Genomic DNA, 24,098 nt, shown 5'->3' with positions numbered 1-24,098 from the left:
GTACTGGCTGCGCCCTCCCCCTCGGCACTGGCCCCTCCCGTCCCCACAACTACAGGCCCCACAGTTGACACCCCACCCCACCCCCGCCCCCAGGTCCCGCCCTGGCTGGCCACAGACTCAGCTCCATCCCATAGTCAGGGGAACTGAGACCCTGGAGCTGGAGTCTGACCCTCCTTTAGCCCACCTGCCCTGGACAGCTGCCCGAGCCCAGTGCTGCTCCTCTCCTGTCCTCCGCCCCTGCTCGCACCCCAAGGCCGCCCTGTCCCCTCCAGGTACGCCCCGGAGTCCCTCTCGGACAACATCTTCTCACGCCAGTCAGATGTCTGGAGCTTTGGGGTTGTTCTGTACGAGCTGTTCACCTACAGCGACAAGAGCTGCAGCCCCTCCGCTGTGAGTCAGCGCCCTGAGCCCCTAGCACCCTCCTTCTCCCACCCCCTCGCTATGGCTGACCGCCCCCCTCAGGCAGCGCCCTGCATCACAGAGGACCCCTCCCCGGCCCCCACCAGCAGTGAGCCCTTCCTCCCTGCAGGATGGCTTACCCCCTAGTCACCTGCTCCCCTCTTCCTCTCCATCACCTGGGTTCCCTCTGGCCCCAGGAGTTCCTGCGGATGATGGGATGTGAGCGAGATGTCCCGGCTCTCTGCCGCCTCCTGGACCTGCTGGCCGAGGGCCAGAGGCTGCCTGCACCTCCAGCCTGCCCTGGCGAGGTGAGTGTTTGCAAGAACTGAGTCAGTCCCACACTAGGGTCTTGGCAAGCCGGCTGGCCCCTCTGAGTCTCTCCACCACACTGTCTCTTGGTTGAGAGCTCCTGCTGGGGTGTGAGGCTGAGATTTTCAGAGCCACAGTTTACCCAAATCCAAAATGGAAATAACAGTGGCTGACGGGATGGGAAGGCCCAGCACACAGTGGGCTCTCAATAAAATCGTAGGGACTCATGTTTATCATCACAACTTTGTTGTTGTTGTTAGTCCTCACCAGAGGAAATTTTTTCTATTGATTTTTAGAGAGAGTGGAAGGAAGGGAGGGAGGGGGAAAGAGAGAGAGAGAGAGAGAGAGAGAGACATCAATGTGAAAGAGACACATCAATTGGTTGCCTCCCATGCTTGCACCCCAGCGGGGCAGGAATCAAACCTGCAATCCAGGTACACTCCCTGGACCAGGAATTGATCCCACGACCCTTTGGTGCATGGGTCAACACTTTAACCATTGAGCAACACCAGCCAGGGCTATCATCACAACTTTTGTGAGAGTTTCTGCCATGCAGTTGGTCACTCATAAATTAATTGGTTTGGGCCACAAATATGGAGCTACGACTGTGTGCGGATGCTGGGGACTCAGCAGGGTCCTCCCAGGAACCAGCAGAAACTAACAAAAACATTCTGGTGGCTCCCTGGCCTGTGTGGCTCAGTTAGTTGGGCAAGATCCTGTGCACAGAAAGGTTGCTGCTTCAATTCCGGGGTCAGGGCACATGCCCAGGCTGCAGGCTTGATCCCTAGTAGAGAGCATGCAGGAGGCAGCCAATTGATGTTTCTCCCTCTCCCTTTCTCTCAATCTAAAAATCGATACAAATATTTTTTAAAAAGAAAACCATTCTGGTGGGAAGGAGATGAACAGGGGAGGTGATCAGGGAGGGGTAGTCAGGGAGGACCTCTTAGAGGAGGTGATACCTAGAGGAGGAGCCCATCCATGGGGAGAGCTGGCAGAGGGCTTTCTAGGTGGAGGATATGGCAGCTGTAAAGGCCCTGAGGTAGGAATGAGCTTGGTGCATTTAAGTAATGATGTGGCTGATGGAAGAAGGAAGGAGGTAATGGAGGGAAGGAGGCAGAGGAAGGGTGAGGTTTTGTTCTAAGACCCGTAGGGAGCCATGGGAGGCTTTGGAGCAGGGGAGGGATGGAGTCTAAGCATATTTTAGAACAAGAGTCATGTCCTTCCTACCACTCCCATGTGACCCTGTTGTCTTCCCCCCCCCCCCCCCCCCCCAGGTTCATGAGCTCATGAAGCTGTGCTGGGCTCCTAGCCCACAAGACCGGCCATCCTTCAGCACCCTGGGCCCCCAGCTGGAGGCGCTGTGGAGTGGAAGTCGGGGGTAGCGTGCACCTTCCCTGCTTGTCCGGAGGGAGACCCTCACTCACCGTCGTTTTTATATCTCCCGCACCTCTGGGTTCTTGTCTCAATGGACTGGCCTCGCGAGTTTGGGCAGGACGCTGCTCCTCTCTAGGCCACCGGCTTAGAGTCTAATGACATTGCATGTGGGGGCATCCCTGGCTTGTGGAGCAACGGCGGCTTCGGCGGCTTCGTGGCCTTTGGAACTTGTAAAAATTCTAGACAGATGGCTCTATGGGGCCGCTGAGCCCTGCTCCCAGAGGGGAGGGGCCACATTTAAGCTCCTCCCATTTCCCCATCTTCTCAGGGGATGCCTTCCCGTCTAGTTTCCAGCAAGGACTTTGTGTAGCTCTCAATATATGATCTCAGGCTTCTGTTCGCCCATCCTGCTCTCACCGGAGGAAGCCAAGGACACGAGCAGCTGCTCTGGTTGGAAACTCACTTTTTGGGAGAGCAAGTGTGACTGGGACTATGTCAAGGGCCAGGAGACACTGGGGTCCCAGTCCACCCTAACTGTACCCCAGGGCTTTTCCCCCACCTGTACACTGGAGCCTTTCTCTCTCTTGACCAGCGGGTTACACACTGATGACTCTGAAAAGCCTGACAGGAGCTTTTCAGCAGCTGAGGGAGGGAAAGGCATTCTTGGCAGAGGGAACATCATGGTGACAGTGAGGAGGCTCAGAGTACAGAGTTTGTTGGAGCCACTAATTTGCTGTGTGACAGAGGGCAAGTTGCTTGCCCTCTCTGGGCCCCAGTCCCATATGCTGGCTCCTCAGCTGTGCAGAGTCAACTTGTGGAGGCTTGTGCAGGTTAAGCCCCACCAAACCTTCTCACCTGCCTGCAAGGCTTTTCTGCCCATTAGCCTCCCTGGAAAACTTGCATTCATCTCTCAAACCCCAGCTATCAATCACCTCCCTGTAGCCTTCCTCGGTGTGCTCCCGCCACACCCCGCAAGGCCGGTACTTCCTTCTGACCACAGGGCTGGGGTGCCGACTGTGTCCAGCTGTCTCTTCTGACCTGGAGGCTCCATGGGGGCTGGGTAGGGCGGGCACAGAGGGGACTCTGGGGTGTTTGTTGAACGAGTAAAGGAGTTCAGTGGAAGGGATGGTTTGTTGCTGGACTTGGGTGATGGGGAACCTTGAGGAGGGACTATCAGGGGAGAAGTGTGGTTAGGGCTGGGGGGATAGAGACTCCTGAAGGGCTCAGGGCGGGCCTTGGGACAGGCTGCAGGAGGAGACACAGCAGGGTAGGGCATTGGCTGGGGCCCTGGAGGACAGAAGCCCTCCCCCAGCCCCAGCTGCTGGCCTCGGCTCTGTCCTGGGGAGCTGATTACAGGCTTTTGGAGGGTGGAGGGAACAGGCTGTTCTGCGTGGGTCAGAGGGGAAGGCCCGGTTGGAAGAGCTAGGCTGCGGGGAGGGGTTTGACATCAGGAGGGCCAGCTAGTCCCCTGTGTGCTCCTCAGGACTGCTGGAAAGACATGGAGAATGACAGAGAGGGAGGGAGGGAGGGAGAGAGGAAAAGAGAGATCTCTCAGCCCAGGAAGAGCCACCTGCTTTTCAGGCTCTCTCTGCCTTAGCTTCCGTTCTTGGTAAAACGGGGTCCTACGGCCTCCCGGGCACCAGGGTGCCACCCAGTAGGTGCTGAGCAAATGCAGCCACACTTGTCTGGGCCCTTCGGTCCCTGCCCAGCCCAAGGGGACCCTAATGTGAGAGAGGCAGAGCAAGCCAGCACCCCCATCCCAGGGCCCAGCCTCCTGCGACCTTGGGCAAGTGTGGGGTCCGCTCTCCGAGCCTGTTTCCTTATGTGCACCCTCCTAACAAGACTCCAGATATCCCCGGTCCCAGCTGGCTGAGCGCCACCCCCACCCCATGAAATTATTTCTCAGTTTATCTATTTCACTTCTTTCAAACAGTTAGGAATGACAATAAAGACTCCTCAGCCAGCAGTCCACTTGAGGTGGGGACACCCAAGGCCCTGCCCAGGGAGAGAGACCCTTGCCGTTTCGTGTCCCTCTCAGCCAATCAATAACCAGCGCAGTGGACAAGACGCCATCAGTCACCATCCGGGAACTCTGAGAAAATAAAGGTTTATTATTTACTTAGAACCTGGAAATGACACAACACACTGGGGGCCACACAGCCCAGTGGCAGGTGGAGGGAGAGCATGGTCAGGTCTGGGCGTTGAGGATTGGGGCCTAACGTAAGAGTGGTCATTTAAAGCATCAAAGAGAGAAAGCAAGGGGCCCAAATGGCCAGTTACCAGAATCAACCACAATCTCTCAGACAGGAGCCTCGCGGGGAAGGGCGCCTGGGCTTCATCTAGCTGCTGGGCAGGCAAGCATGGCCATCGTGGAGGCGGCTGCCTCCACAATCAAAGCTTCATGAAGTCAGGCGCTAGCATTACAACAGAGAACACAGCGTCAGGGCGTCAGGGCTCACGCTGGATTCACCCTGACCCTGACCCTGACCCTGACCCTCTCACAGGCCTCCCCCTGCCTCCAAGGCCCCAGCTGGGCCGGTTGGGAGCCTATAAGCCGGGTGCCCGCTGGGCTCAGGCGCTTCCCGCCGCCATGGACCCCCGCCCGCTCCCCTGGGCGCTGGTGCTGCTGAGTTCGGCCCTGGTCGTGACGCTGGGCCGCGCGCCCACCCCGGAGGGGCCGGAGAAGCTGTGTGGCCACCATTTCGTCCGCGCGCTGGTGCGAGTGTGTGGGGGCCCGCGCTGGTCCCCCGAGACCGGGCGGCCAGTGGCCGGCGGAGACCGTAAGTGGGCAGGCGGGGGCCGTGTTCCTGGCTTTCTCAGTGGGCACGGGGCGCTCGTGGGCTTCGGGGCGCGGGCGGGCTGGTGCGCGCGCGGGGCGGACCGGGGTCCACCTGCCGGCCGCAGAGGATGCTCTCCCCGCTGGGCGGGAACCGGCGCCAGGCCTAGCGGCAGAGTCTTGCAAGTGCAGTCAGATCCTCTACCGCTTCAGGATTGTGATCTTCGTGCATTTTTGTATTAATTTTGATTTTTTAAAATTACTGCATTAAGACAGGATTTATTTTGATTGTTTTGGCGCTACCAGCGCTCACTCTCCTCCCCTAGCCCTGGCCCTGGTGCAGAGGGCGTAACACAGGTTTGTGCGCACGTGTGTCACACCCGTGTTCTGCGTGCGTGTGTCTGTGTGACATGGGTGCAGACAGGTGTGTAGAGGTGCACATGGCAGGTGGGGCAGTGGGAGGGGGTTTGAGGGCATGCTTCTTGTGTGTGCTCATCCAGGGTGTGCTTGTGTTCATGTCTGCACACCCATGCACATAAGTGTGTCACATGCCACCTCTGCTGTCTTCTACTCTGGGAAGCGCCTGTGCGTCCATGTGTTGGGTGGCACATGTGTGTGTGCACTGCGAGGGGCTTGAGTGTGGGTCAAGCGTGCACACACCTGGATGGTTGATGAAATCTGTGCCCGGTATACAGTAGTTACTTAATAAGTGCTCACTATTTGTGTGCATGATGAGTGTTTGGGGGGCACTTAGCAGGATGTGAGCATGCAGGGGCGTGCACACAGAGTGGGGGTGTCTTCTGGGGTCCCCTATCTATGCTGAATTCTACCCTGTCCCCAGGTGAGCTGCTGCAATGGCTGGAAGGACGACATCTCCTCCATGGCCTGGTGGCCGGGGACCAAATGCTGGTACTCGACCCACAGCCCCTGCCCCAGGCCTCTCACCATCACCACCACCACCACCACCACCATCGCCGGGCAACTGCCACCAACCCTGCCCGCCACTGCTGCCTCAGTGGCTGCACCTGGCAAGACCTACTGACCCTCTGTCCCCACTGAGCCCTCCTAGGGCGTGGCCTCGGGGAGTCAGAGACCCAGAAGTTCTGGTTTGGTGACCTCCTGAAGCCATACAGCACCATAAAGCCCCATATCTGGGGGATTGTTGATTACATCCCAGGACAGGGTACTCACCACCTACCCTAGGTCACCCAAATTCTATGGGGTCAACTCAGGGGGGGGGTACCCCACCACCCTGGCTTGGAGAATCCTTGACTTTACAGTGATGTCAGACACGGAGGGCCAAATATTCTCACCTCCAAGGAGCCCCAGGTACCACCCTCTCTGCACTTGTGAAACCCCATCTTTCTGTCTCCCCAATAATAAATAAAACTCCTGCAGAATTCAAAGCAGCTTTATGGCATTTCCTCAAGAAAAAGGGACCAGCCTAGGTCAGCCCTCACATGGGCTTGGCCCCTGGCAGCCATAGGCCCACCAACACTTCTAGGAGTTTGACAACTTGAGTCATCACAAGAAAAAATGGGGAAATTAAGGCCCAGCGAGATGACTGCTTGCCAAGATCAGACAAGGCGGGAATGGCCAGGTGCAGGATTCAAATCCTGGGAGGGCCTTAATGTCATTTAATGCCGACTTAACGGTACACACACACACACACACACCTAAGTTAGTCACAGTGGATATTTATTGATTCAATTCTGACCATTCTTCTCACTTGCATCCTCCCTTCATCCTGGGATGGGGATCCTATGATATAACCTCCTTGCCATAAGGTGGGTCTGTATCTGCTGACCCTTCCCATGGGTCTGGGAGAAAGAGTACCGGGCAAGGTGTGCAACACACAATAGGTGCACAATAAATACTTAAAGGGAGAGGAGGCAGGATAGAGGACAGCAGAGGCACAGTCCTCACGGGAGGAGAGGAGGTTGGGTGGGATTGGGCAGGGGCCTGGCCAGAAGCAGGAGCCTGAGGTGGGCCCAGTGTCCCTTGCAGACAGGAGCAGACTCAACCCGTGCCTTTCTCTCCCGAGACTGTCACCAAGCTGGTAGTGAGAGTCAGACTTGGGGTATATAAGCTTAGGGCAAGTGGGAGCCATGGTGGGTGTGTGAACAGGGATGAGGTAAGGTCAGATCAGCATGAATGAGACTCCTGCAGGTGTATCTTTTCTATTGGAAATGAGATTTTTATAAATAAATGTAGATTGACCTGAGTTAAAACTTGTAAATAACTTTAAAAAAAAAGACGCCAGGTCTTCAACAAACATTTTATTCCCTGAGGACCCACTCCCCCATCTGTACTCTGCTGCCTGAGGTGCCCCGCCACCGCCCCAATGCCTGGGAGGCCCGAGTCCCAGGCACCTGTCAAGGCCAGCAGGATTAGGGTTCACCAGTTCGCTTAGATCTCCCTAATCAGAAAGACACTCGGAAGGGGGGGGCGGGTAGTCCTGGGTTCCAAGAACTCAGGGCCACTCGAGGATCTGAACCTCCTCCTTCTCAGGGCACTGGGGTGAGTGTTTGTGTGGCCTTGAGCCCAGTGAAGACCCCTCTGGTCCCAGTACTGTTTCCTGAGTTCTTGGGGATCCCAGGTGTGGGGCCTGGGGCCTGCCGGGTACTCCAGACCGAGTCTTCATAGCCTGAGACAGACAGCTGCCCCCTCCTCTGGCCACTATTTCCACCACCAGAGCAGTTAATACCACAGGCAGGGAGGGGGCGGTCCCATTCGTGGCCTCTCTGACCCCTCCTACCATCTGAGGGTCCAAGGCCCTTCCCCTCGCTGAAAAATGCTTCTCCCTTCAGCTGCATGCGACTTCGGCAATTCCCCATTGGCTGTGAACCATGGCCAGACCTCACCCACGATTACCTGCAATCCAGGCATGTGGCCACTATTTAGGGGCCAGCCCATGATCAAGTTGGGGCTGGGATGTGGGACTTTATTTTTTTATATTTTTTTATTGCTTTTAGAGGAAGGGAGAGGAAGAGAGGGGTAGAAACATCAATGACGAGAGAGAATCATTGATTGGCTGCCTCCTGCACACCCCCTACTGGAATTCAGCCTGCAACCCAGGCATGTGCCCTTGACTGGAATCGAACCTGGGACCCTTCAGTCCACAGGCTGACGCTCTATCCTCTGAGCCAGACCGGCCAGGGCTGGGATGTGGGACTTGGACTCAAATGGGCTGGAAGCAGCAGCAGCAGCAGCAGCTGGAACCCTGGCCGAAGTGCTCCTGCCAGTAGCTGAGAGTCTAGGAAGGATGATGAATCTGGTCTGAGCAGTACTGGGTGAGCTTTGAAGGGTGTGTAGGAATTTGCCACAAAACTATTCACTAAATCAGCCCTGGCCAGTGTGGCTCAGTTAGCTGAGCACTGCCCCGTGCACCAAGAGGTCGCCGGTTTGACTCCTGGTCAGGGCACATGCTGGGTTTCGGGCTCAATCCCCAGTGGGGGCACGCAGGAGCCAGCTAATCAATGTTTCTCTCTCTCTCCCTCTCCCTTTCTCTCTCTCTCCCTAAAATAAATAAAAGCTTAGAAGTATTATAAGTACCGCGCGCTAACCGATTGCGCCACTGGAGCTCCAAAGCTTATATGTATTAAAAAAAAAAAAAGCAAACAAACAAAACTATTCATTCATCAAACCCTCCCTGGCACTTCCCTATGCCCTAGGAGGACAAAGGTCTCTTCTGGGAAAAAAAATGTTTCCCCCTCCTGCGGGGTGGAGACAGGAGCCCAGGGGCCAGGGCCCCGACACCCCTCAGTAGATCTGCCTGCGCTTGCCACAGGTGAGGTTGGGCTGGCTCAGCGCCTCCCACATGAGCCACATCTCGTACGGCAAGAAGCGGTGCACCAGCAGCAGGTCCCGGTAGAAGCAGGGGTCAAAGGTGGACAGGCGCGCCGAGGGGGCCCAGATGCCGGCGGTGCGGATGCCACTGTGCGAGGCGGGCTTCAGGCCCTCGTGCTTCAGGCACATGCCCAGGAAGACATCATCGATGGGGAAGAGGTCTAGGGCGGGGGCCGCCCGGCGCAGGGCCGCCGCCGTGAAGCGGGACAGCAGGAAGCCGCCGCCTCCGCAGTAGGGCGGGTAGTGCTCCTCCTCTGTCACTATCTTGGGCACGTAGTACTTGCTCCAGGAGACCCGGATGGGGCCCACGTACTGGATGAGTTGCCCCACGAAGAGGTGGTGGTCAGGGTTGTGGCCCTGCAGGTAGGAGACCATGTTGTCCGTGTGCGCAAAGACGTCATCGTCCCCGTTGAGTACGAAGCTGGCGTTGGTGCACCGAGTCTCCTGCCACTGTAGGAAGAGCACCTGCAGGGGGGTGGACAGGGCGTGTGGGCTGAGGGGCGGGGACCGTCAGCCTCCCCAGGCCATTGAGACCAGGGGAGGATGTGTCCCCCAGTCAACCCAGCCTGGGTTCAAGGCCCCCCCCTCCCCCACCCTGTGGGGTGACCTCAACCACCAACTGCTCTTCTCTGTGCCTCAGTTTCCAACTTTCCATTCAGGCCTCGTCTCAGGACCTGCCTGCAGGCTTGTGGGGGATCCATGGAGATGATGTTGGTTAAAGCGCCAAGAAAATTGTCACATTTATGTTTATTGCTATTCCTCCCACTCTGCCTGGTCGAGTGCTGCTGTCGTATAATTACTTGTGTGGTTGTCATGGAACATCTACCTCCCCTGCCAGACTCTGGGTCCCCCCTGGGTGGGGGCTGTGTCTCCTACCCAGGCCATGTTCCGGGCAGCCGTTGTGGGCTCAATGCCTCACGGGGGCTAGATTCATGTCTAAGTTAATGTTTACCATGCCCTTCGGTGTTTTGGGTTAAGATCGTGGCATGTTGAGGGGTTCTGGCGCTCTGCTTACTTTGGCTTCCTTTTCCTCCATCATAACCTTTGCTGCTTGCCAAGTCATTGCTCAGGGCCTGCCCTGCTTTGAATCCCTAATGCGACCACAAGCAGTACCTGTGGTCTGCAATCCCATTTGCAAATGAGGAAACAAGCTGTCCAGAGACGGTGCCCTGAGCAAGGTCACATAACTCAGAAGTAGCTCCTTGAGATCTGAACCCACACCTGTCTGTACCTACGAGGAGCAGGAACCTGAACTGGATCTCCACCCAGCTTGCTCTACCCCACCCCCAGCCTGCTCGATCCTTGGGGCCGCCAACTCCTGCTCTGCATGCGGATTCTCTCTACCTGCCATGGGTTCTTGTCCATCAAAAATGTCTTTATTGCCCGGCCAGAGTGGCTCAGTTGGTTGAGCATTGTCCCAGGCAGGCACCCAAAGGCTGCCAGTTCAATTCCTGGTCAGGGCACATACTTGGATTGTGGGTTTATCCCCGGTTGGGGAGTATACGAAAGGCAACCAATCAATGTTTCTCCCCCTCTCTCTCCCTCCCTCACTTCTCTCGAAGCATGTCCTGGGATGAGGATTTAAAAAACAAAAGTCTTTATTGAGTACTCACTGCACAGACTAGACCTCTTGGGGAGACAGAACCAGACCAAATAAACAAGAGGCGTTCTGTCCAGTACCCGCCTCCCCCCACCCCACTGCCAATATTACTTGAGAGCCTGGCACTGGTCCAGGTGCCTAATCTCACCTCATGTAATCCTTACAGCAGCACTCAGGTGGATGAGTCCAATTAATACCCCACGTTCCCTGATGAGGAAACTGAGGCACAGAGGGGTGAACCATCATTCAGGGCAACACGGAGCCTGAGTTTAATTAAGCCTGGGTCATCCGGCCCCTAGAGCCAGGCTTGTAACCTCTGGCCCCACCCCCCACCCCCACCCCCGAGAGGAAATGGACTTCGGGCGCCATGTAGACAGTAGAGGGGGTAGGGTGGGGGGACGGGTCTGCTGGTCCCCTCGGAGCCCTCGGAGGAGATGCTGGTGACCTGGGCAGGAAGGACAGGGGCCGCGCCAGCCTACCTGCTTGAGCGTGAGGTTGAAGAAGGAGTCGTGGAAGTCCCACTGCAGGATGTCCCCGTGCACCCTGGCCTCCATCGCCAGCAGCTGGTTGACCTTGCGGGCCTCCTTCGGCTCCGGGGCTGTGCCCACCAGGAAGAGACGCCGCAACAGGACGCCGTGCACCTTCCGCTCGCGGCCCCACGTGCGCCGCACCAGCTCGCGGCGCTCGTAATTGCTGGGCGAGGACTTGATGACCAGCAGCAGGAAGACGGGCTGCGCGCACTTGCTCAGCGGCGCGTCCTGCAGCAGCGGGAAGTCGCGGCAGTGTCTGTGCAGCAGGAAGTCGCGCACGTGCTGCGGCTGCTCCGCGAAGTCCGGCAGCTGGGCCATCGAGGCGTTGGCCAGGCAGGGGGCGGGCGGGGGCCGGGAGGGCGGAGGGGGCCAGGTCACAGCCCCCCGGGTGCCCGGTGGCTCTTCCCGGAGCGCGCGGGGGCACCGGGCCGGCGCCGGTGCTGTGTGCAGACTGAGGAGGAGGAAGAGGAGCGAGAAGGTGCAGAGGACCACGGCCAGGACCGTCTCTGTCCGCAAGGACCGGAAACACCTCATCGTGGTCTCCAGGTTTGGGCTTGGTCCAAGGGGAACCCCGGGGCGGCTCCTGGGGAGAATACCATTCACTGACGACCCGGGATGCGCCAAGCACTTTGCCGGAGACGCCTGCGGGCCCCAACACCTGTTGCAGTGTACAAATAGCTCAGGTTAGTAAAATATTGACATTCACCCCATGGAGTCCCCCCACACCCCATCTCTTCTAGCGCCCCAGCCCAGGTTGACTCTGACAGTTGCCGGGGATTCTATGTTTACAAAGAAAGCCCAGGCACAGGAATGCAACGGGAGCCCGCCACACTCAGCCTGCCCAGAATCCGCCCCTCCATATCCCACCTGGTCCCCCTCATGTCCCTGCCCCGGCATGGCCCGGGAGCCTCCCAGATGCGGGAGGGGTGGTGGGGGCAGAGAACTCCCTTTCTACCAGTTGAGAGCTGCTGGGATCCTTATGGCTTCCCTTTCACCTGCCCCTCTAGGAAGCTCTGAGCTCTGGGATTCTGATACAACCATTCCATTCTTCTTGACTATAAGACCTCTATACAACGGACCAATCGAGCAGTGTCTGTTAAATCTGAAAGTCTATCCTATACAATAAAAGCCCAGCAACCATAATGGTGTAACTACCAGAACAGAACGACTGCTCAACCAGTTGCTATGAGGTGCATTGACCACCTCTCGGTCCCTACCCCCCTGCCCCCCCTCCCCCCCAGCCCACAGGCTCGGATTGCTGGATGGCAATTGGGAACCGGGGTGGGTGGCGGTGGGGCGGGACAGCCCAACCTCTTGGTCCCTCCCCCCCGACCTGCAGGCTTGGATTGCAGCATGGCGAATGAGGGACCACAGGGAACCGGGGTGGGTGGCGGGACTGGGGACTGGCGGGGGGGGGGGGGGGGGGGTTAAATGGCCTGAATCGCAGCTAGGCCTAGGGACCCTACCTGTGCACGATTTTGTGCGCTGGGCCTCTAGTTATATAATAAAGTAGGTTTTCCAAATGCATATGTTAAAAAATTAATAGATTTGCCCTAACCGGTTTGGCTCAGTGGATAGAGCGTCGGCCTGCGGACTGAAGGGTCCCAGGTTTGATTCCAGTCAAGGGCATGTACCTTGGCTGTGGGCACATCCCCAGCACAGAGTGTGCAGGAGGCAGCTGATGGATGTTTCTCTCTCATCGATGTTTCTAACTCTCTATCCCTCTCCCTTCCTCTCTGTAAAAAATCAATAAAATATTTAAAAAATTAATAGATTAGTTAGTTTACCTGTTTTTACTTATGTAGACATGTTTGTGTAATTAAAATTAAGTATGTGCCCTAGCCACTTTGGCTCAATGGATAGAGCGTCGGCCTGCGGACTGAAGGGTCCCAGGTTCGATTCAGGTCAAGGGCACATACCTGGGTTGCGGGCTCGATCCCTAGTAGGGGGCGTGCAGGAGGCAGCTGACCAATGATTCTCTCTCATCATTGATGTTTCTATCTCTCTCTCCCTCTTCCTTCCTCACTGAAATCAATAAAGAAATATATTTAAAAAAATAAAATAAATAAAATTAAGTGTGCATGGCCCTGGCCGGTTGCTCAGTGGTTAGAGCAGTGACTGGTGGACCTGAGGGTTGCAGGTTGGATTCCTGGTCAAGGGCATGTGCCTCAGTTGCAGGTTCCCCAGCCCGGGTAGGGGCTCATGCTGGAGGCAGCCAACTGATGCATGTCGATGTTTCCCTCTCTCTCTCTCTCTCTCCTGCCTGCCCCCCTTCCACTCACTCTGGAAACCAATGGAAAAAATATCCTCGGGTGAGGATTTAAAAAGAAAAAAGTATGTATGAAAGTTTAATTTCACAGAAAGGTTTTTAATATGTATTGCTGTAACTTTAAATTTATACTAAATAGGTGTCGTAGATGCGTGCACTCACCAGTCACTGTAAGTAAACAAAAGTGCCTGTGGGAAACTGAGCCAGTCGGCATTAAAACTGCTGCAGAAAGTCATTCATGCACAAAAGAACCAATTACGGCTCAATGTGATTCTAATCGTGCCTGGGACATTGTTTAAGAGCAGTGACTCTTGGATTTAAAAGTGTAGACTGCCCTGGCCGGTTTGCTCTGTGGCTGGAGCAGCCAACTGCAGACCAAAGGGTCTCGGGTTCGATTCCTGGTCAAGAGTATGTACTTCGGTTGCAGGTTCCCCAGCCCCGGTAGGGGCACATGCAGAAGGCAACCAATCGATGTGTCTCTCACATTGATGTTTTTCTCTGTCTCTTCTCTCCCCTCCTCCCCCCTCCCTTCTACTCTCTCTAGAAATCAGTGAAAAAAAATATCCTCGAGTGAGGATTAAAACATTCATTGAAGTCAATATTTATTGTGTCTGTACTCCGCCTCCTGGGAGCTGGGGACACATGGTGAACAGACACAAAGTACCTACAAGTCTCTGCCACTATGGAACCAATACTCTTAAGGGGGACAAACACTGAATTAAAAACCTTGATGAAATGATACAAGGTGCCCTAGCCGGCTTGGCTCAGTGGATAGAGCGTCCGCCTGCGGACTGAAGGGTCATGGGTTCGATTCCCGGTCAAGGGCACATGCCCGGGTTGCAGGCTCCATCCCCAGTAGGGGGCGTGCAGGAGGCAGCCGATCAATAAGTTTCTCTCATCATTGATGTTTCTCTCTCTTCCTCCTCTCTGAAATCAATAAAAATGTATTAAAAAAAAAAAGAAATGAGACAAGGCAACAAGAGGCAAGGGAGAAAATGGGTCTGGCGGCAGGTCTGGATTTTGAGGGCCGGATGACACTGAAGCTGGGATGTGAGCGTGTGGAGGAGCCAGCAGGACTGAGGTTTGGGGGAAGGTGCCCCGGGGAGGGAACAACAGGTGCAAAGGCCCTGAGGTGGGAACCAGCTGGAGAGCCTGCCTGCAGGGGGCACAGAGCCTGTCCTGTTGCCGTGGCATCCCTGGAGCGGCTGCCAGTTCCCCGGGGTTCAGCTTCTGGCAGGCAGACTTGGGAGACCCAAAAGGCAAACCGTCTGGGGATGAGACTGTGAACTGATGAATGTGACACAAGAATGAACTGAATCTCTACAAGGACCTCTTCCCGCGCTGAAGAGTGGCCCCCGTCCAGGCAGGCGATGACCAAGGAGCCCTCTGGGCAGATGGGGCCGATCCCTGAGCTCCAAGGGTGGGGAAGTGTGGGGTGCGGTGACGGTGTTTGGCCAGGTTCAAGCCTCGGACTAATGAAAGGACGGGGTCCTCTCATTGCCACGTGCAAGTCCCAGCTGGAGGGCAGGGCCCTCCCAGCACAATCATAGCCAACGGCTGTGGTTGTGAGCTTGAACCTATGGTCCACACACGTAGCCTCACGTGCCTTGTGATAGAATTCGGGTGCATGTAGTTAAGTGAGGTTGGAGCTCACGAGAATGCTGTGAACAACGTGATCACGCCCCTACTTTGCCTCGTGGCATCTGCTATAAAATAAAGACACGGCTTGTGGGCGCTGGCACTGTCTCCTCATCAGGGAGCAGCGTCCCACCGAGACCCAGCTTTCATTCTCTTGTCTGTCTTTCCTTAATCCTTTCACCCCCCCACTCGGGATCACCCGTGGCTGTGCCGGCGTGGCACAGGGAAGCTCAGGAGCTACAGCAGAAAGACGAGCCACCAAATAGTAAGTCAGACGAGAGATGCCACAGCATCTCCTGCCACACAGCATCTCTGCCACAGGGGTGCTGAGACCCAAAGGCTGGAGACAAGGACGCGCCTAAAAAACCCTCCTCCCCAAGCCTTTGGAGGAGTTTTGCCCTCAGGGACCCGGGGGAAAAGCCTGGAAGAAATTTTTGGTTTATCATGGCCTGGGTTGGGTGCGGTGGGTGCCGTTTTTGGAGCCAGGGATGCCTGCCTTCACATTATGCGGCCCTGTGAATAAAAGCCCCAAAGTCAACTTTGGAGCATTGTAGAAACCTGGTCTAAACCAACAGAAACCAGAATGGAGAACTCAAGATGAAGGATGGTCAGAAAAGGAGAATTAGGGAGTGAGCAAAGAATCTTTTTTAAAAAAAACATATCTTTCTTTATTGATTTAAGAGAGGAAGGGAGAGGGAAGAAGAGATAGAAACATCAATGATGAGAGAAAATCATTGATTGGCTGCCTTCTGCACGGCCCCTACTGGGGATCAAGCCTGCAATCCGGGCATGTGCCCTTGGCCGGAATCGAACCCAGTACCTTTCAGTCCACAGGCCGATGCTCTATCCACTGAGCCAAACTGGCTAGGGCTGAGCAAAGAATCTTAATATAGGTTTATATAAATTCACCATATGGACTACTTATGAGATTTACTACTGCTTATTTATGTATTATTTATATGTTTATTAAACATTTATTCAATAAAAAAAAAATCAAACCTAAATGGCCAAGGATCAGTTCACTGGGAGTGCATTCTGTAAGTTCTAAACAAGGGCTCCAAAGCAAAGGAAGACACCTCTGCAAATACAAATAGTTACAACTCAGCCAAACCTGAGGGCTCGGGAGGGGAAAAGCCTGAGAGGAGGTAGCACAATTATGTATATAATGGCTCGTATGACGGGGATCAGAGAGTTAGGGCAAAATAGAACCTCAATTATTTTCATTAATGCCTGTTCCTTTCCTTGCATTCTTTTTTTTTCTTTTTTATTTGTCAGAACTCTTTGCATATGGTTGGCTGTCTGCATTGTCAACTTTTTCTCACCTGGTCTGTCTATCCTTTCTCTAAACGGAGGGGTCCCAGGGCGATTCCACCCTGCAGGCCCCCATGAGGTTCCTGATGGAGTGAAGAACTTGTCAGAGGCTGGCTTCTCCTCTCCCCTGCACTAGACCTCCATTAATGCACCCAAGATCTGCTTCCCTTTCCATCCACCAAGGGCCTCTGCTAACTCATGGTCTCTTAAAACCTCAATCAGGAAATGACGCCAACCTCACGATATCGCACAGCTAGGTTGGCTTGAGAAAGAACCCCGGGGCCTCCCTTTTGGGAGGCCTGAGAGTGCTGATGATTTGCTGGCCCAGTGAACCTTGCCAGGTGCCTCTGTGGGCTGTGCCCCAGGTAGTCACTAACCTGTCCTCAAGGGCCTCACCCCACACCTGCCGTGGGAGACCTTGGGATTCGAGGCTTGGCTTTGCAAGGAAGGGATGACTCTTGATAGCAACTCTAGGGCCACAAGAAGCTCCTCTCAGGCTTGGGTTCGAGTCCCCGATCCCACCCAAGATCCTGCTGTCCATCCTCTCCAGGTCTCATTGTAAAACAGAACGACTAGCCTGGTTGAAGCCCAAATAGCTGTTTAGTCTGAAGTTCACAGGGTCTGAACAACTCTGGGGGAGCCTTCACCCCCACTTTACAAATGGGGAAATGGACTCAGGGGTTGTCCCAAGTGCTTGCTTCACATTACCACAGAAACGACCCATTTTGTCTGCAGGTACTTCAGCCCTAACGGTCTCAGCAGCTCTTATCCCAAAACACACACATGAAAATCGTTCATTTATTTAACAAATAGGATCTGAGGAACCCAAGAAGCCTCAACCCTGAGCCTGGCCCCTTGGGAACCCCTACTTTAGGGGAGATAAATCCAGACACCGGTGGGATCAGGGCTGGGCCAGAAGAAGGTACCAGGATACTGAAGCTGAGGCTTTGAAGGATGAATAGGGCATGGAAAATAAGGCATATTCAAGGAATTGCAAACAGTATATTTTGCTGAAAAGTAGAATTTGGAGGGGTGATTTCTGAGGCTAGGGGATGTGTGGCCAGACCCTGTAAAGACCTTGAATGCCATGCTGAGAAGTGGGACTGTCTGGGGGGGGGGAGGGGAGAGACCCATGGAGGGTGTGTGAGCAGGGAGCAGAAAAGTCAGATTTAGATTCGTTGTTGTGTGCTGCCTCTTTGCCCCGAGTTGACCTCAGCAAATTGCTTCGCCTTGGGAGTCTGTTTCCCCATGAGGACGTGGGAGAGCTGAGACACCCATCACTTGCGATTGTGCATCAAGGGCGTGGCTGGGACAGGCCATCCTGCTCTGGGCTGATTGCCCTCAATGCCCTGGTAGGATTTCACCAGAACCCACTTCCTCCAACAAAACAGCCATGTGTTTCCATTGGCCGAGAACCTCTTGGGCTGCCTCTGCCAGGTGTGGGCGCTCTCGGGCACCCGCCTCCCTGTTATCTCCCCACCACCAGGAACTCAGCCGCCTCTCATTTGGTGCAGCCACACTAACCTCTTCACGGTTCCTCCACCGCCCAGGCCCAGCCCTTTGCACTGCGATTCCTGGTAAGCCCTGCCCTCCTGCTCTTGCCCTTGGTCTTCGGACTCAGCCCAATGTCACTTCCTGGGAAGCTGACCCTCCCAGCTAACGTACCACGCTCTGGCTTTGCCTCTCTCTGCAGCTCTCGCCACTGTTGGACAGATCTACCCACTTCTCTCCTGTCCATCTCCCCAACCAGCCTGGACCCCAGAGGTGGGCCGGGGGTCTTATCCCAACAGCTGTGCCCCCACTTGATGCTCCCTGGTGTTTGTTGCCAGAGGTAAGGATATAATGACCCACATGCTGGCCATTTAATGCTTCACTTCAGCCTCATTCCGCCGAAGGTGACAGCTGCCATGGGGGGTGGGGGTGGGGTGGCCTTGAAGAATGCATTGGATTCAGGGGGCAGGACTGAGAGGCACTGAATATTCCCCACTCTAAATATTCCTCGTGTGCCAACGGGCCCCACATTCACAACACTGAAATATTCAGGAAGTTTTTAATGAGCAAGAAGTGCTGATTGTTAGGGAAGGGCTGAATATTAATGACTCCCTAAATATGCAGGAGGCACCCAGTATTTACAATACATGACACAGTTGTAAAGCAACGATTAATAGTTGCCAGGCACATTCATGATGCACCAAGAAGTACTAATACTGTCACAATGAATAGGAACAAGCCACTGAACAGCCCCGAGGCACCAATATAGACAATCACTAAATATTCATGACTCGTTGCATTATACACAGTACTAAATATTAATGATTGTTGAATATTAATCACACACTAGGCATACGGAAAGGACTGACTACTCAGCAGCATTAGGGTCCCTATTGGTGACAGTGCCCTGGCCACACATCTTCTGTCTTAACCCTCAGAAAACAGCCAAGGCCTGGGAAGGCTTCCAGCATGTGTGGCTCCAGGCAACTCTGTCCTCACCTTGTTCTTTCTTACTTTTGTCAACCTCACCCAAGGGTATTTTTCCATTGATTCCTAGAGAGTGGAAGGGAGAGGGAGAGCCAGAGAGAAACGTCAGTGTGAGAGAGACACATCAATTCGTTGAATCTTGCACACGCCCCAACCAGGGCCCAGGATCGAGACTGCAACCGAGGTATGTGCCCTTGACTGGAATCGAACCCAGGACCCTCCAGTCCAAAGGCCTACGCTCTATCCACTGAGCCAAACCAGCTAGGGCTCCTCACCTTGTCATCGTCACTGTCATGGGGGAGGCCAGAAAGGCAGGGAGGCTAAGATACATGGGGTGTGTGCGAAAGACACCAGGTGGCAAGGACCCGTGCTCACACCCTCGGGCCTGGCCCTGCTCCCTCCGCACCCTGTGCTATTCAAGACCACGGGGACCTGCCTGACACTGACTTGGAGGCCTCAGGGTGACCCCAACAAGACGCTCCCACTTTCCAGATGAGGAAACGAAGGCTTGGAGGTGAGTGTGGGTCCCTCTCCAGGCCCATCAGACACATGCTCGCCCCCCCTCCCCACCCTCGCTCCAGCTCCAGGGACCCACAGGCCTGAGTGCCTCCAGCTTCCAAACCAGGAAAACAACAGCTCATGCCCTCCTTGTCCAGCAGCTGGTGCCCTTGAAGCAGCCTGGTGCCCCTGGGGAAGGACATCCTGGTACCCCAGGGCTTTGGAATCCTTGCCTGCAAAGTTGGAGGGTGTCAGCTGCCAACTCACAATTAGCCCCCAACAGGTGCTCAGTATCAGCCTCACTGCGGTGGTCATTGGTCCTGCACGTTCACCAACAGTCCCCTGGGGTTTGGATGGGGGCGTGGGACGTTTCTGGGCTGCCGAAAGGAGAGGTGAAGGGTGGGGGTGACAGAAGCATCTGGAAGAACCTATGTGTGTACCTAATGACCTATGTCCTGGGACAGGCTGGAGGCCAAGCAGTGGCCTTTACTCCGTCATTCGCTTATGAAGTGGCAACAATGACAAGATCGCCATCAGCCACCACGATCACGTGTACACTCATGACGGCTCTGAGCATCTGGTCCGAGCCATGCCCTGGTCTAGTTCTGGGCACGCAGACCACTTGACAGAGACATGCTGAGCTCACGGGGCTGATGTGCTAATGGGGGCAGCGAGGCCATGAACAAGACCATTTTCTGGGGACTCAAGAATGAGAATCGGGGCACCTGCAGGGGAGGGTTTAACCCCTTGCCTGTGGAGGAGTCCCTGTGGCTCTCACTGAGCCATCTACGGGGCCCCTAGGTTCCAGTTCCCAGGGAGTGAACTGGGCACAGAGAGGGCGCCCACCTACCAGAGCTCACACAGCCGACCGAGGCCACGGGGTTGGTGGGATTTGGACTCTGGCCTGCGGATCTGAGGGTGACCCCTCACCATTTTTTTACCGGCTTGGCCTCTAGTGGTGATGGGCTGGTCCCTATTCACAAGGAGCATGAGTGGCTTTTGTAAGCAGAAAAGAAAAAAAGAAAGAAGAAAAAAAACCCAGAAAAAGATAATTCTTCTTTAAAAAATATATATATATTTCAGAGAGGAAGGGGGAGAGAGAGAGAGAAACATCAAGGATGAGAAAGAATCATGCGCCCCCGACAGGAATCGAACCCGGGACCCCTCAGTCCCCAGGCCAATGTTCCATCCACTGAGCCAAACCAGCCAGGGCAAGGTCATTCTTTAGAAAGGCGTGTTATGCAGATTCTGCTTTAGTAAAACCATGTGTGCAGGTGGGTTTATGCAAACATACACTTCCACACGGATGAACACCTGGGTGACGAAGAAGGGTGACACGCGCCCTTTAGACCTTCGCATTCTCCGCTTCTCGTCCCAAGGCTACCACAGTGACTCACTGAGGAGCTGCTCCTCCCCTATAGCAGACCGGCCTTCCTGGGAGGAGTCCAGGAAGGAATCTGAGGCTGGACTGAGGCTCCTGATTAAGTGCCAGCCCTGCCCCGGCTGAGCCTCAGCGGGCATTTCTGGGCCCATTTCCCAGTTGGGGAAACTGAGGCCTCCTGGTGCCTTCCTGTGGGAACCTCCTGAAGGACCCCCACGCCTTCGTGCTGGTCAGGACCCTCCTCTAAGCTAGGCCTGTGCTTAGAGCCCTGCAATCCTCACATTATTCTTTGTCACCCAGAGATCAATGTCACGAATGAGGACACAATGAGCAGCCCAGTCAGGATTAGAGATGACACACCAGGTCCTGCGTGCAGCCTCCCCACCAGGTGCTCATACACGCGCACACCTACACTGAAAGGGAAGGCCGAGGTGGCCTCGATTCTACGGATAGGGAAACTGAGGCCAGAGAGGTCAAAGAACTCGTTCAAGAAAGGTCAATCCTGCCTTTAACCACCACCTGATGGGACTCCTTTAGTCTGCTATGTTGGTGGTGAGCTCCTCATCACGGGGAGCAATCAAGCCCAGCCAGACTCCCATCAGGAGGGATGACAACGGGCATCCTTCCTGGTTCACAGGGGGGGAAGAGAGGGGCCATGTTGCTCGCTGCTCCAATCTGGACCTTAGATGCAGTGGCAAGAAGTCACCCAGTGGCATTTTACCTCTTGGGGCCAAACTGGCTTGTCTGGATTCCCCGCGTCTGCCCTGGAGCAGATCACCTCGGAGGCCCCTTCTTGGTTTCCCCACACTCTTGGGGTCATCACACACTTGGGATAAGAGGAAGGAAGAACAGGTGCCAGGCTGGCCTGGCTAAATATTAGCCACTTATCGAGGCCAGACTGGAGCCTAATCTTGGAGCCTAATAATTGTTTGACACTGAGGCCACACCTGTCCCTGTGACCTCCTCAGCCGTGTCTGGTGTGGCAGCAGCCTCCACGCCTTGGACGCTCCAAGGGCAGTGGGAGGAAATGGTGGTCCCAGGGCTGGCTCCAAACCTGACCAGCTCCCCCTGGACCCTGAACCCCAGATCTGGGCCACAGGAAGCCCTGGCCTGGGTAGGGTGGAGGATCCTCAGTTTACCCACCTGGAAAGTGGCCATGAAAAAAAAGCCTAATCCCGAGGAAAAGTTGGTTGGGAACTAGCTAATGCTGTAATTGTGATTATACTAATAATAGTTATTATTCCGATAGTGATGGTGATGGTTGAAGTTCCCGGGCAACCACGTGATAACCATAGGGCTCACTGACTGATTTCCCCTTCACCACTTTCACCCGCACCATGAGCTCCGCTTGACCTCCTAGGGCAGTGATGGCGAACCTTTTGAGCTCGGTGTGTCAGCATTTTGAAAAACCCTAACTTAACTCTGGTGCCGTGTCACATAGAGAAATTTTTAAAAAAATATATTTTATTGATTTTTTACAGAGAGGAAGGGAGAGAGATAGAGAGCTAGAAACATCGATCAGCCGCCTCCTGCACATCTACTGGGGATGTGCCCGCAACCCAGGTACATGCCCTTGACCGGAATCGAACCTGGGACCTACTCTGGTGCCGTGTCACATAGAGAAATTTTTAAAAAAATATATTTTATTGATTTTTTACAGAGAGGAAGGGAGAGAGATAGAGAGCTAGAAACATCGATCAGCCGCCTCCTGCACATCTACTGGGGATGTGCCCGCAACCCAGGTACATGCCCTTGACCGGAATCGAACCTGGGACCTTTCAGTCCGCAGGCCGACGCTCTATCCACTGAGCCAAACCGGTCAGGGCTAGAGAAATTTTTTGATATTTGCAACCATAGTAAAACAAAGACTTATATTTTTGATATTTATTTTATATATTTAAATGCCATTTAACAAAGAAAAATCAACCAAAAAAATGAGTTCATAGGTTCGCCATCACTGTCCTAGGGAAAGTGAAACTCAGAGACCTAAGGTCACTCGCTTGAGGCCCCCCAGTGGCCAGAAGTACCCTAATCATACAGCCTCTGCCTGCTGAACACCTTGGACGTCCTCCTGGGAGCTGGGCCATTGTCCTGCCTCACAGAGGAGAAACCGAGTCACGTCTAGAGCCAGCAGCAACCTGCTCAAACCACACGGGAGGCACTGGCCGAGCAGAGATCTGAACCCCAGGGGAAGTCGTGGCTGGGGCCCTCAGGTCTCAATGTGCCCAGTGCCTGGCATGGCCGGGGGCCATGGACGAGGCTGGGGTGGCAGCAATTCCTTCACGTAACAGTAATACAGTGGGGCCTTGACTTATGAGTTTAATTCGTTCTGAGACCGAGCTCGTTAAGGAGCTCCTTAACTCAAATTACTCTATCAACTCAATGCAAAAAATCGCAGAGACAGCTGGTATCTCACAAAACTCGTTAGTCGGGACACTCGTAAGTCAAGGCCCCACTGTAAGCCCCACCTGGGCCCCAGGTGCTCTTCCTGCCCAAACCCTCCCAACCCGTGCCCCGAACGATCTCAGCAATGAGACAACAGTAACAGTAACGGCCAGAGCCCTCCACTCCCCCTTCAGGTCCCGCCCGATCCTGGGAGGAGGGCAGGTGGGGGCAGGGGTCCGGGCCACCTCGCTTGTCCATCGGGACGGTGCAGGGCTCGGGGATGCCAGAGTCCCGGGTGGCCTCGGCCTCCCCTCTCGGCTGGCGTGGGGGAGACTTCCTGCCCAGCCCGGCTGGGTGCGCCTTGGAGAAGCCGGGGTTCGTAGGGATGAGTGAGGACCACGGGGAGTGGGGGGTGAGACGGGGTAAGGGGGTGGGCTCCGGGATCTCCTCGCAGGTCCACCGTCAACGCGCGCGGAGATCTGACCCCAGGCACCTGCCCGAGGTCCTCTAGTGTCCCACTTCCTCCCTCCACCCCGGGGGACCCCAACACTCACCCCCAGACACCGACCGGCCTCCGACCGCTGCTCCTCTTCGCTGGCGACGAGGAGGACGAGCTCCAGCTGGGCGTGAGCCCCGGTGCCTGGCGCCTCCCCGCCTCCCCCCGGGCCTCGCCTCCCGCCGGCACATCCCTCCCCGCACCCGCACCCCCAGCTGGGCCGAGTTTCCTGGTGGCCCAGTCGAGATCGCCCCGCCGGCCCCTCCTTCTTCCCTCCCCGGCCCCGCCCCTTCCCCTCTGCGGCCGCTGTTTCCCGCGCCGGCCTTCTCCTGGCCTCCCCGGTCCTCCAGGGCTCACAGCGCTCCTGGAGTCCAACCCGCAGCCGGGTAGTGAGCTCCCCGCCGCTGGTGGTGTGCAAGCCGCGCCTTGTCAGTCCCGGGCCCAGGGCCCGCCCAGCGCTGGTCCAACGTGTGTCCAGTGAAGAGAGGATTGAAAGGGGGCGGGAGGAAGATTGAACTGAAGCACAGTGATCTCTCCTTTGGAAAAACGGATGTTTAAAACTGCTGTTTGAACTACTCTGTTATTTTTATTTTTTTAAATATTTTTTATTGATTTCAGAGGGGAAGGGAGGGATAGAAACATCAGTGATGAGAGGGAATCATTGATGGGCTGCCTCCTGCAGGTTGGACCAAGCCTGCAACCCAGGCATGTGCCCTTGACCGGAATCGAACCTGGGACCCTTCAGTCCGCAGGCTGATGCTCTATCCACCGAGCCAAACTGGCCAGGGCTACTCTGTTATTTTTT

General features: G+C 55.3%; 3 protein-coding genes across 3 annotated transcripts in view; 2 read left to right on the top strand and 1 right to left on the bottom strand.

The window, feature by feature from the left end:
• Positions 1-2,277, top strand: part of JAK3 (Janus kinase 3) — a gene marked incomplete at its 5' end in the record, with an annotated part of 12,257 nt that extends 9,980 nt beyond the window's left edge. Inside the window, 3 exons of the mRNA XM_006107050.3 lie at positions 273-390; positions 597-707; positions 1,983-2,277. Coding sequence (XP_006107112.3) covers positions 273-390; positions 597-707; positions 1,983-2,090 — 337 coding nt within the window. The remainder of the gene's footprint in view (positions 1-272; positions 391-596; positions 708-1,982) is intronic.
• Positions 2,278-4,596: 2,319 nt separating this feature from the next.
• Positions 4,597-6,210, top strand: INSL3 (insulin like 3). The gene is made up of 2 exons (XM_006107049.3): positions 4,597-4,862; positions 5,700-6,210. Exons 1-2 carry the CDS (start codon positions 4,673-4,675, stop codon positions 5,915-5,917), a joined length of 408 nt encoding a protein of 135 aa, XP_006107111.3. The 5' UTR covers positions 4,597-4,672; the 3' UTR covers positions 5,918-6,210.
• Positions 6,211-8,446: 2,236 nt separating this feature from the next.
• On the bottom strand, positions 8,447-23,464 carry B3GNT3 (UDP-GlcNAc:betaGal beta-1,3-N-acetylglucosaminyltransferase 3). Its single transcript, XM_006107048.3, has 3 exons — positions 23,352-23,464; positions 10,787-11,495; positions 8,447-9,172 (listed from the first exon to the last, which is right to left on the bottom strand). The coding sequence occupies exons 2-3, from the start codon at positions 11,369-11,371 to the stop codon at positions 8,621-8,623; spliced, it is 1,137 nt and encodes a 378-aa protein (XP_006107110.1). The 5' UTR covers positions 11,372-11,495; positions 23,352-23,464; the 3' UTR covers positions 8,447-8,620.
• Positions 23,465-24,098: the final 634 nt, after the last annotated feature.

This window comes from Myotis lucifugus, unplaced genomic scaffold, assembly GCF_000147115.1.
Source record: "Myotis lucifugus unplaced genomic scaffold, Myoluc2.0 scaffold_990, whole genome shotgun sequence".
Lineage (NCBI taxonomy): Eukaryota > Metazoa > Chordata > Mammalia > Chiroptera > Vespertilionidae > Myotis > Myotis lucifugus.
Note: the sequence above shows the minus strand (reverse complement) of the source record. Positions and strands in the feature narration are given on the sequence as shown.